Source organism: Ornithodoros turicata, unplaced genomic scaffold (assembly GCF_037126465.1).
Source record: "Ornithodoros turicata isolate Travis unplaced genomic scaffold, ASM3712646v1 Chromosome13, whole genome shotgun sequence".
NCBI classification, from domain to species: Eukaryota; Metazoa; Arthropoda; class Arachnida; order Ixodida; family Argasidae; genus Ornithodoros; species Ornithodoros turicata.
Genome location: NW_026999307.1, coordinates 2,900,207 through 2,911,912, shown reverse-complemented (window position 1 = coordinate 2,911,912; position 11,706 = coordinate 2,900,207). Strand labels below are relative to the sequence as shown.

General features: G+C 48.8%; 1 protein-coding gene and 1 long non-coding RNA gene across 2 annotated transcripts; both read left to right on the top strand.

Annotated features, from left to right (window-relative positions):
* Positions 1–3,396: 3,396 nt before the first annotated feature.
* Positions 3,397–6,362, top strand: LOC135372188 (uncharacterized). Its single transcript, XM_064605880.1, has 3 exons — positions 3,397–4,312; positions 4,395–4,435; positions 5,099–6,362. The coding sequence occupies exons 1-3, from the start codon at positions 3,935–3,937 to the stop codon at positions 5,223–5,225; spliced, it is 546 nt and encodes a 181-aa protein (XP_064461950.1). The 5' UTR covers positions 3,397–3,934; the 3' UTR covers positions 5,226–6,362.
* A 1,900-nt stretch (positions 6,363–8,262) lies between these two features.
* On the top strand, positions 8,263–11,262 carry LOC135372191 (uncharacterized). Its single transcript, XR_010415865.1, has 3 exons — positions 8,263–9,212; positions 9,295–9,335; positions 9,999–11,262. It is a non-coding gene; the product is annotated as an uncharacterized LOC135372191 (long non-coding RNA).
* Positions 11,263–11,706: the final 444 nt, after the last annotated feature.

Genomic DNA, 11,706 nt, shown 5'->3' with positions numbered 1-11,706 from the left:
AGTACGTTTCTCCACCCTAAAAGTGGACTGCTGCAGAGATTGAGAGAGATAGGAAAGAGACGAGATTTACCCTGTCCAGAGGAGGGAGATCGTCGCTTCCAGGCAACAATGAAGCAAGTTTCTTCTCTTGCAGAGAGCGATTACAGTGGGACCACATAGAGACAGTTCGGAGGACAGGAGCTCGAAATAAATGGGTAGGTGATCGCTGTTGGTGGACGAATCGATGGCCCTCCACGAAGACAGCTTGATCCGGGGAGAGCACGAGGTCAGGTCGATCGCAGAGCGCGCAGTCCCTCGGAGAAACGTAGACGATCCATCATTAGCCACAGAAAGGTTTCGCCTGCAAATCCAAGCCCACAAGTCCCGGCCTCGCGAGTCAGTGTTATGGCCCCACTGGACATGGTGGGAGTTGAAATCCCCGGCTACTAAAACATCACCAGAAGCCTTGGCCACGGCAGCTTCCACGTGCCCGGCGGAGAGAAAGCCACCAGGACAATAGACGTTGATGATAGAGATATTCAGGGACGGCGAGGCAAGGCGAACGCCGAGCACTTCGCAGACTAGAGATGATTGCTCATAGAAAACAGAGGAAGAGTGAATGAGGGATGTGGAAACAAGTGTCAGCAGGCCATCACCGCAGCCAGCTGGTCGGTCTAAGCGGTACGCATGAAAGCCGGGAAGAGAAAAGGACCGAAAAGCAGAAAGCCAAGTCTCTTGAACTAAAATAACATCTGGAGAACAAGAGGAAACTAGTGTGTTAAGGTCTGGAAGGCCATTGAGTACAGAGTAGCAGTTCCATTGGAGTATGCGAAGGCTATCCATCAGCGAGTATGGATTCAGCAACGGCGGTGGCAAGGACGTCACTACTCACTTGCTGTTTACAACCTTTCTTATTGCGCTTGCCTTGAGGGGAGCCCGATCCTGAAGCAGCAGGGGAGGCACCGCGCTTGGGCAAGGAACGTACGGAATCTATGTCGGAATCCATTTCGGAATCCTGGCAGTCACCCGGGGGGCGAGCAAAAATGGGCGTACAACCTAGAGGCGGAGTTGCCTCGGCTGACACCGAGCCGCCAGGACCACGAGCCGCAGAAGCAACTCGCGCCACTGAGGACACAGTGTCCTGGAGGGCAGCAGTTAGAGAAGCTAGCAGGGAGTTGAGAGAGCAAATGTCCTCTTTTAGCTTGACGACAGCGGACTCCACAGCATCACTAATCATTTTCTCAAGTCACTCCTGGGCAAACCCGGAAGCCTGAGTCCTAGCGGCAAACGAATCACCACGACCCTTAAGCACAGAAGCAGCTTCGACACGAGAGCAGTGACGTGAATCCATAAGATCCAAGAGAGCTATTTCCTGATCGCGACAGGGACAAGCCGGGAAATCAGCGTTGTGATCGCCTCCACATAAACAGCACTTCAAAGAGGAATCAGGGGAACAAGCAGATTCGTCATGGGAATCACCGCAGCGCCGGCAGCGCATCTCGGACTTACAGTGCTTAGTGACGTGGCCAAAGCGGTAGCAGCGCTTACACTGCAGCGGTCTACGTCTGAACAAGTCGACGCGAAATATCAGCGGCCACGACTTTATCTCCGAAGGACAGTTGTGCCCCGCGAAGGTCACTATGACTGACTCTGTAGCTACACGACTGTCGTTACCGGGTGCGCTACACCGGTAAGCTTCAAGCACCCCGAGATGGGGGAAAAGGTCAAGGAGCTCATTGGCAGGCAACGAGACATCAACCCCCTTCACCACCCCTTTGACGCTAAGTGATGGGGAATGTAGGACTTGACAGGAAGGCCTCCGAATGTAGAGGTTTGGAGCAAAGACCGAACCACGTTCAGGTTAGAGGACCTACAAACGATGCCGTCTTTTCCGTACTGACGTACCTCATTAATATCCTTAAAATCGGGAGTTACGCCCTCTAGGCACTGAATAAGTATCTTAGGGTTTTTAGAGCGTATGGTAGACCCATTCGTAGGCATTAGAACAACAGGAATGGCAGAGAGCACGTTCTCTAAGAAGTGTTCCAAAGGGAAGGAACCAATGTCGCTGGACGCGGACCAGTACAGGTCCGCCCCGCCGCTGACCGGCATCTTACGACCGCGGGGAGCGCCGGCCAAACCCCCTTACCTCGACACCGACGGTCACCAACAAGGTATGGGCAAGTGGCAGACCTAGAGGCCAAGAGCAAAGTCACTTAGGGCCGGTTTCACCAACGCGAGTTAAAGTTAGCCTTAAACTGAGATCACCTAACGGCGCGCGATGACGCTGACTGCAGTTTAACTTAACTGCGTTTCACGAACTCAAACTACGAGTTTAGGATGACCAGTTTACTAATCGGGTTCTCTGGCATGTAGACCGAGTTTCATTGGTTAGATTGTTGGTTTCCGGTACGGTCGCCAGGTGGCAGCATGGGAGCTCTTTTGTTCTCCGTTCTCTCGGCTTCTTGCATCTACGCAGTACCCGAAGTACAACAATTAGGATATTTTTGGTGTGCGTACACAACTTCCTTGCGAGTGCTACAGTGCGGATATCCTGGTTACTGCGTGTGCGACGATTGTAAGTTTTCGAGTCAGGAGATGTTGCCACACTGTGCTGCCAAGCTGCTTACGTTCAACATACAGCTACGCTGTACGCTGAAGTCATGACTGCAAACAACTGTGCACGGATTTTGGAGATTGTGTGACGTACTGTGTTCGGTTTGCGTCGATCCATGCTACCGACCGGTGTGCCACGAAAATAATTTGTGTATCTTTGCTGTTTTACGTGTCTGTACTGCGGTAAGCAATTCGTAAGCTTGTCTACATCCCCTCCCACAATGCCTGGCTCCGTGGAGATAGCATTACTGTACTACAAGCAGCACTGAGAAGCAGACATAATTAGGAACGCTTGCATGTACAAGAGCCTGTAAATTTATTTGCAATAAAAGAGGCAGAACAGCGTTTTTCACTCGTTTTTAGCAATTATTCTAATCTGCAATCATCTTCCCTGTTACTATGGTCTGTTATTTCGCAGACGACAGCATTTTCGAAGCTCTGCCTTATAGGTACTGCTATTTATTTTCCCACGATGGCGAAACGAAGCCCGAATTTTACCGAAAGTGAGATATCTACTCTGCTAGACCTCGTCAGTAAATACAGAACTGTAATTGAAAACAAGAAAACTGATGGGAAGACAGTTCAGCAAAAAAAAAAAAAAAAACGCTACGTGGAAGAAGCTAACCACTATCAACTGTGCACTTGAAGGTCACTGAGCAGTTGAAGCACTGCTACGAAAATCAAAAGAAAAAATCCCGTAAGGAGCTAGCAAAGCACCGGAATGCAGTGTTTCGCACTGGGGGAGGTCCACAACCATCACCGCTCTCCAGTGCAACAATTCAGATTGTAGCGGCGACGACGACGACGACAACGATGGCCACGCGCGTGGAGCACCGGCTTCAGTTCCACCGGCGCGGCCATGGAGATAGGCCACCGTCATCGCCTCTCCGTGGCATACCATCATCGCCGGTCGGGGCTCATGTAGAGGCAGTCCACCGTCCTCTACATTTGGTGACCCGGACAAAGAACATCACGTCCGGAGCAATTCGGCCCTTCACCATCCCAAATTTCTGACCACGCCATCGAGCAGCACTACCTCCGGCACACACGGCCCACCGCACTCTTCGCTCTCTCTCACCTACGCTCCTCTCTTCGCTCAAGTCTTCTCACGCTTCTCACTGCCGGCCGCGACACTCGAGCCTTGCGCTCACCTGCCGGTTGCGGCAGTCGCGGCAGCCGACGCCTCGGCACGCTTAAGCCCGTCTCGGCACCTCACTCACTCCACCTGGGACTATCGAGCTTCGGCTCCCGTGCCGGTCGCGGCACCCCAGGACCACGACACCGAGCGCCTCACTCTCTCTGCGACGGATCGCTGTTCCCGTCCACACCTACCCCAAGGATGACCTACACACGGATGCTCTCCCCGTCTTCATCCCCTCTGAAACGCCGCCAACGTGTGCCGTGCCCCTGTTCCCGCTGTTCCCGCTGTTCCCTGTTCTTGCGATGCGTCCGCAACGCATCTGACGGCCGGGGGACCCCTGTAGCGGAGACGACGACGACGACAACGATGGCCACGCGCGTGGAGCACCGGCTTCAGTTCCACCGGCGCGGCCATGGAGATAGGCCACCGTCATCGCCTCTCCGTGGCATACCATCATCGCCGGTCGGGGCTCATGTAGAGGCAGTCCACCGTCCTCTACACAGATTGCCTCTCTGGTACCTGGAAATCTACAGCCACTGCAGAACTCCTATGACTCGTATGCTTCAAGAATATTTGGTATTTACACCTGCTCAGTTATTTTGTTATCCTGGATATGCGTAATTCTCAGGTGAATGGAATTGACCTTCTTTATTTTTAGATGTCATTATCAATGGGACAAGTACAAATGAGGTTCCTGTGGTAAGTCTTTTACTCCGTTCAGTGATGCTATGTTCTGTAGAGCTGAAAACATTTTGCTGGCGTGTTCGAGAGAGAATGGCTAAAAAGCAAGTGAGCTGGTGATTAGAACTCGTAATATGAAAATCCACAGACTAGGAAGGCATAAAACACACATCGACAGTCTCAACTGGGACACTTTGTCCTTGTCATTTGTTTTCATACTTCCCTAGTCTCAGGGGTTTAAATATTATGAGATGTACAGATCCCAACAAAAGTTTACGGAACACTAGAGCGGCGTATTTCTTGATCTCAGCAACACCCTAGCGGCAAATGGGAGTGGACACACTTACTGAGTGGTGCGTCGAGTACCCGGTCACCTGTTTGTGAGTCTGTTTGCTCCTGTTTGTAGCAACCGTGTCGCTCAGATACACCACTGCAGTGTTCCGTAACCTTTTGTCGGGGCCTGTACAAGAGACTTATACAAGGCAAAGAACAAACATTTGCTCTTCTTGCTGTTCTTCCTGGCATTGGACCTCATATGAAAATCAAAATGGCATCCTTGATGCAATGCATTCATAGGCAAGCCAAGCTAGGCTTGCCTATCATTTAGTTTGTCTGCCAGCTAGCCCACATCTACATCATAGATCTTGATGCAAAGCCTGCATTCTTCTTTCGATATTACAGGAGCGTCGGATTGATTCTGAGGCATGTCTCAGCAGTGAAGGTCTGTGGAATGAGGGCAGACATGAACAAGACACCTCAACCTCAACAGGCCAGGCCACCACAGAAATATCTCATTCTGAAAGTCTAGCCGCTACAGCAGGAGCACCATGTCTACCAGGTGTCCCAGGGACAAGCAGGCAAGTGCACCACACCTCGTCACGTAGGAGGCCTGCACCACCTCGACGCTCTGTGATGCAGCCAGCACAGAGATCTGCATTGTGGTACAAAAAACTGGCAAAATCGAAAATCACGCTAAACCAGAAGAGGTTGGACGTAGCAAAGCTCGAGGAATCCATAGCTAAGGAAAAATTGATTCACGCACAGATGGACACCGAGTACAAGGCTTTACTCCTTGAGTCAGCTCAGCTGGATTTGGAAATAAAACGAAGAAAATTAAATACATGAGTGTGGGAACACACAATGGCTATATCCTCTACGACAATGCATTTATTGCTGCAAAATCACATTGAATACCTTAGGACAAGAAACTTCAGAAGAGTGAGTGAGAGAACATGAAGGGCTCACTGACACAATTCCCTCTGCGGCTTATGTCTGTGAGCTTCCACAAGAGACTTTTTGCCCGCTCCAAAAATTATCAGATTACAGTCAACCCTCGATTTATGAACACCCTCGGTTCCCGGAAAAATCGTTCATAAATCGAGGGATTCATGAATAGAAAATTCCGCTAAGTCAGTACTATCGAGCTGACGAAACAGTATTTGCGAGTTGGGACTGTGTTTATAATGCAGTATATTGTGTAATTTTGCTTTCGACCATGCCTTCTGCTGTACACTTGGTCATCCCTGATGCGTCCCAGGGAAACCCATTTATTCGGATTTCGAGGGGTTAAAACCAAGGGTGCAATATCTGGAAAAAGATTTGTCCGTTCCGGTGTCATTCATAAGACAACGGAATAATCCCTTTGAAGGTTTCTGTTGACACCGGAACGATCCGTTTATAAATTGAGGGCAAAAACGCTAGGCAACTCCTAGTTGGTTCCCAGAAATTCCATTCGTTATTCGAATATCGAGGTTCATAAAACGAGGGAAAAATGCATGTAAAATGTTTGGTTCCTCGTGCTCCTGTTCATAAAACAAGGGAATTCACAAATCGAAGGTTCATAAATCGAGGGGTTGACTGTATAACCAAAATGTCGATTCCAGTGTTACCAGTTCTGAACTCACAAAGCATCCAGGAATGCCAAAATTTTAGGGAAGACCTAAGACAGAAAGCCCCTTGTAGGAGTTTATAGAGATTAGGAGCAAAGGAAATTGTGTAAGTGTGCCCCCTGTATGAACCCACTTTACTCTTCTGAGGTTTCTTTGCCTACAGTCACCTTGTTTGAAATAAACAATTGTTTTGTTTGAGAATATGTTGTCATGTGTGTATACCTGTTCCACCATATGCAGCCAGCTAGCCTGCATTTTATGCATCTTTCATATGTCCTGCTTATCATCATTCATGTAGCAACTGCTGCAGATCCTCATGGCTCCTTGCAAAGTTTGCAATTATTTGGGCTCTAGCGCTTGTGGCTCCTGGCTCTAAAGGACCATTCCACACAACATCAACTGATTCATGCTCGACAACTGATTCACAAATGTCAGGCATGCAATTGTCCTTTTGTTGAGCAATGTTATGCAACACCGCTGTTGCAACAATCACCGCCAGAGTAGTGTCAATCTTCAAACGTAGCCCCATCTTCAACACAGGAAATATCCTCTTCCACACACCAAAGAGTCTTTCTACAGTGTTTCTTGTTGCAACATGCTTATTCTGATATCTCTTTTCTGCAGCAGAGTTAGGTGCTGCTAAGGGTGTAAGCAGATAGGGCCTGCAAGGATATCCTGCATCCCCGAGCAAATGACCTCCTAAGTTTGTCTCGAGGTGGGCTCGAATTCTCGAGCTGTCAAAAATTGTGGCATCATAGGTAGCACCAGGCCACCTAGCAACAATGTCGGTGATCCGCAAGTCAGCGTCACATACACACTGTACATTAATTGAAAAGTAGCCCTTTCTGTTTCTGAACAGCTCTGCTGTGTTACCACCTGGTGACTGTATTGCTACGTGTGTACACTCAATTGCTCCAATGACTCCAGGAAAGCCTGCAATGTCATAGAATCCAAGCATTGTCCTTTGCTTTTAGGGCTACAAAAGGGTCCGTGGTGTCCCTAGGATAATATCGTGACGGCTGAACTTGAAAACTCAGGTGTAGATCTTCCAGATCCTCGTCGAAGTACTCCATGGCTTTGCATCAGAAGTGGTTACCTTCTGTCGGTAGCAGACGACACATATTTATACTGAAGACGATCATAATAATTAAAATTTTTAATGAATACCCTACCATGTAAACCTACTTTTCTTTACGCGCGTTGCTTATGTGAAAATACGTTTTTCAATAAGTTTTCTTTTGTGTCAGCGCATACTATGTTTTGTTTATAATCGCAGACGGTAACACACGCACGCATACACGTATGCCTTCGTAACGAGGTGCGAACTGGTTACATTCACCCAACACCCAAGAAAGCTGTCAACATATACTGTTCGACTGAAATGAAGCTATTCATGTACAAGAATAGCAAGTAATGCTTGAAATGAAAGGACAGGTACTCTAACATATGGGGTACAAAAGTCCGATGCTGCTGATAATCCACGTACTTTATTCACAACATCTGCGACACATCCCTGCGAAACGATGCTCATTACCAGACCAATTTCTCTTCTGAAGCACAAATCCGCCACGAAATCTTCCGCTGCAATACCGCAATACAAACGCCGCCATATCTAACTCACGGGCCGTTGACGAGCGATCAAGAAATCCGTCAACTTTAACGGGAGATTTGGCTAACCGGCGTTCGTGAAACAGGGTTGGTGGTTAACCTCTAGTTTAAGGACCCTTGATCTCGGTTTAACTCATAACCAGCGTTGGTGAAACCGGCCCTTAGTCGATTTCGCTAACAGACCGTTTCCCGCAGGAGCTATCGGAGAAGCAGCCTTCACCAAGCTTCACGTGGAATTCGCTTCGCTTTCTACCAATGGAAGTTTGAGCACTCTCTTCATCTTCTTCCTCGTCTAGTATCCCTGATTCACAAAGGGAGATTAGCCAGGGTGTAGCGGACGACGACAACGATGGCCACGCGCGTGGAGCACCGGCTTCAGTTCCACCGGCGCGGCCATGGAGATAGGCCACCGTCACCGCCTCTCCGTGGCATACCATCATCGCCGGTCGGGGCTCATGTAGAGGCAGTCCACCGTCCTCTACATTTGGTGACCCGGACAAAGAAGATCACGTCCGGAGCAATTCGGCCCTTCACCATCCCAAATTTCTGACCACGCCATCGAGCAGCTCTACCTCCGGCACACACGGCCCACCTTCACTCCTACCGCACTCTTCGCTCTCTCTCACCTACGCTTCTCTCTTCGCTCAAGTCTTCTCACGCTTCTCACTGCCGGCCGCGACACTCGAGCCTTGCGCTCACCTGCCGGTTGCGGCAGTCGCGGCAGCCGCCGCCTCGGCACGCTTAAGCCCGTCTCGGCACCTCACTCACTCCACCTGGGACTATCGAGCTTCGGCTCCCGTGCCGGTCGCGGCACCCCAGGACCACGACACCGAGCGCCTCACTCTCTCTGCGACGGATCGCTGTTCCCGTCCACACCTACCACAAGGATGACTACCTACACACGGATGCTGTTCCCGTCCTCATCCCCTCTGAAACGCCGCCAACGTGTGCCGTGCCCCTGTTCGACCACACGTCACCACGTCTATACGCCTACCACGGTCGCCCTTAACTCCAGCTCTTGCGATGCGTCCGCAACGCATCTGACGGCCGGGGGACCCCTGTAGCGGACGACGACAACGACGACAACGATGGCCACGCGCGTGGAGCACCGGCTTCAGTTCCACCGGCGCGGCCATGGAGATAGGCCACCGTCACCGCCTCTCCGTGGCATACCATCATCGCCGGTCGGGGCTCATGTAGAGGCAGTCCACCGTCCTCTACACAGATTGCCTCTCTGGTACCTGGAAATCTACAGCCACTGCAGAACTCCTATGACTCGTATGCTTCAAGAATATTTGGTATTTACACCTGCTCAGTTATTTTGTTATCCTGGATATGCGTAATTCTCAGGTGAATGGAATTGACCTTCTTTATTTTTAGATGTCATTATCAATGGGACAAGTACAAATGAGGTTCCTGTGGTAAGTCTTTTACTCCGTTCAGTGATGCTATGTTCTGTAGAGCTGAAAACATTTTGCTGGCGTGTTCGAGAGAGAATGGCTAAAAAGCAAGTGAGCTGGTGATTAGAACTCGTAATATGAAAATCCACAGACTAGGAAGGCATAAAACACACATCGACAGTCTCAACTGGGACACTTTGTCCTTGTCATTTGTTTTCATACTTCCCTAGTCTCAGGGGTTTAAATATTATGAGATGTACAGATCCCAACAAAAGTTTACGGAACACTAGAGCGGCGTATTTCTTGATCTCAGCAACACCCTAGCGGCAAATGGGAGTGGACACACTTACTGAGTGGTGCGTCGAGTACCCGGTCACCTGTTTGTGAGTCTGTTTGCTCCTGTTTGTAGCAACCGTGTCGCTCAGATACACCACTGCAGTGTTCCGTAACCTTTTGTCGGGGCCTGTACAAGAGACTTATACAAGGCAAAGAACAAACATTTGCTCTTCTTGCTGTTCTTCCTGGCATTGGACCTCATATGAAAATCAAAATGGCATCCTTGATGCAATGCATTCATAGGCAAGCCAAGCTAGGCTTGCCTATCATTTAGTTTGTCTGCCAGCTAGCCCACATCTACATCATAGATCTTGATGCAAAGCCTGCATTCTTCTTTCGATATTACAGGAGCGTCGGATTGATTCTGAGGCATGTCTCAGCAGTGAAGGTCTGTGGAATGAGGGCAGACATGAACAAGACACCTCAACCTCAACAGGCCAGGCCACCACAGAAATATCTCATTCTGAAAGTCTAGCCGCTACAGCAGGAGCACCATGTCTACCAGGTGTCCCAGGGACAAGCAGGCAAGTGCACCACACCTCGTCACGTAGGAGGCCTGCACCACCTCGACGCTCTGTGATGCAGCCAGCACAGAGATCTGCATTGTGGTACAAAAAACTGGCAAAATCGAAAATCACGCTAAACCAGAAGAGGTTGGACGTAGCAAAGCTCGAGGAATCCATAGCTAAGGAAAAATTGATTCACGCACAGATGGACACCGAGTACAAGGCTTTACTCCTTGAGTCAGCTCAGCTGGATTTGGAAATAAAACGAAGAAAATTAAATACATGAGTGTGGGAACACACAATGGCTATATCCTCTACGACAATGCATTTATTGCTGCAAAATCACATTGAATACCTTAGGACAAGAAACTTCAGAAGAGTGAGTGAGAGAACATGAAGGGCTCACTGACACAATTCCCTCTGCGGCTTATGTCTGTGAGCTTCCACAAGAGACTTTTTGCCCGCTCCAAAAATTATCAGATTACAGTCAACCCTCGATTTATGAACACCCTCGGTTCCCGGAAAAATCGTTCATAAATCGAGGGATTCATGAATAGAAAATTCCGCTAAGTCAGTACTATCGAGCTGACGAAACAGTATTTGCGAGTTGGGACTGTGTTTATAATGCAGTATATTGTGTAATTTTGCTTTCGACCATGCCTTCTGCTGTACACTTGGTCATCCCTGATGCGTCCCAGGGAAACCCATTTATTCGGATTTCGAGGGGTTAAAACCAAGGGTGCAATATCTGGAAAAAGATTTGTCCGTTCCGGTGTCATTCATAAGACAACGGAATAATCCCTTTGAAGGTTTCTGTTGACACCGGAACGATCCGTTTATAAATTGAGGGCAAAAACGCTAGGCAACTCCTAGTTGGTTCCCAGAAATTCCATTCGTTATTCGAATATCGAGGTTCATAAAACGAGGGAAAAATGCATGTAAAATGTTTGGTTCCTCGTGCTCCTGTTCATAAAACAAGGGAATTCACAAATCGAAGGTTCATAAATCGAGGGGTTGACTGTATAACCAAAATGTCGATTCCAGTGTTACCAGTTCTGAACTCACAAAGCATCCAGGAATGCCAAAATTTTAGGGAAGACCTAAGACAGAAAGCCCCTTGTAGGAGTTTATAGAGATTAGGAGCAAAGGAAATTGTGTAAGTGTGCCCCCTGTATGAACCCACTTTACTCTTCTGAGGTTTCTTTGCCTACAGTCACCTTGTTTGAAATAAACAATTGTTTTGTTTGAGAATATGTTGTCATGTGTGTATACCTGTTCCACCATATGCAGCCAGCTAGCCTGCATTTTATGCATCTTTCATATGTCCTGCTTATCATCATTCATGTAGCAACTGCTGCAGATCCTCATGGCTCCTTGCAAAGTTTGCAATTATTTGGGCTCTAGCGCTTGTGGCTCCTGGCTCTAAAGGACCATTCCACACAACATCAACTGATTCATGCTCGACAACTGATTCACAAATGTCAGGCATGCAATTGTCCTTTTGTTGAGCAATGTTATGCAACACCGCTGTTGCAACAATCACCGCCAGA

Excerpts from the sequence above, each read along its gene's own strand:
- LOC135372188 (XM_064605880.1), top strand. The coding sequence starts at position 3,935 with ATGACCTACACACGGATGCTCTCCCCGTCTTCATCCCCTCTGAAACGC. Across the intron at positions 4,313-4,394 it reads GTATGCTTCAAGAATATTTG|ATGTCATTATCAATGGGACA; the intron begins GTATTTACACCT and ends CTTTATTTTTAG. Across the intron at positions 4,436-5,098 it reads GTACAAATGAGGTTCCTGTG|GAGCGTCGGATTGATTCTGA; the intron begins GTAAGTCTTTTA and ends TCGATATTACAG.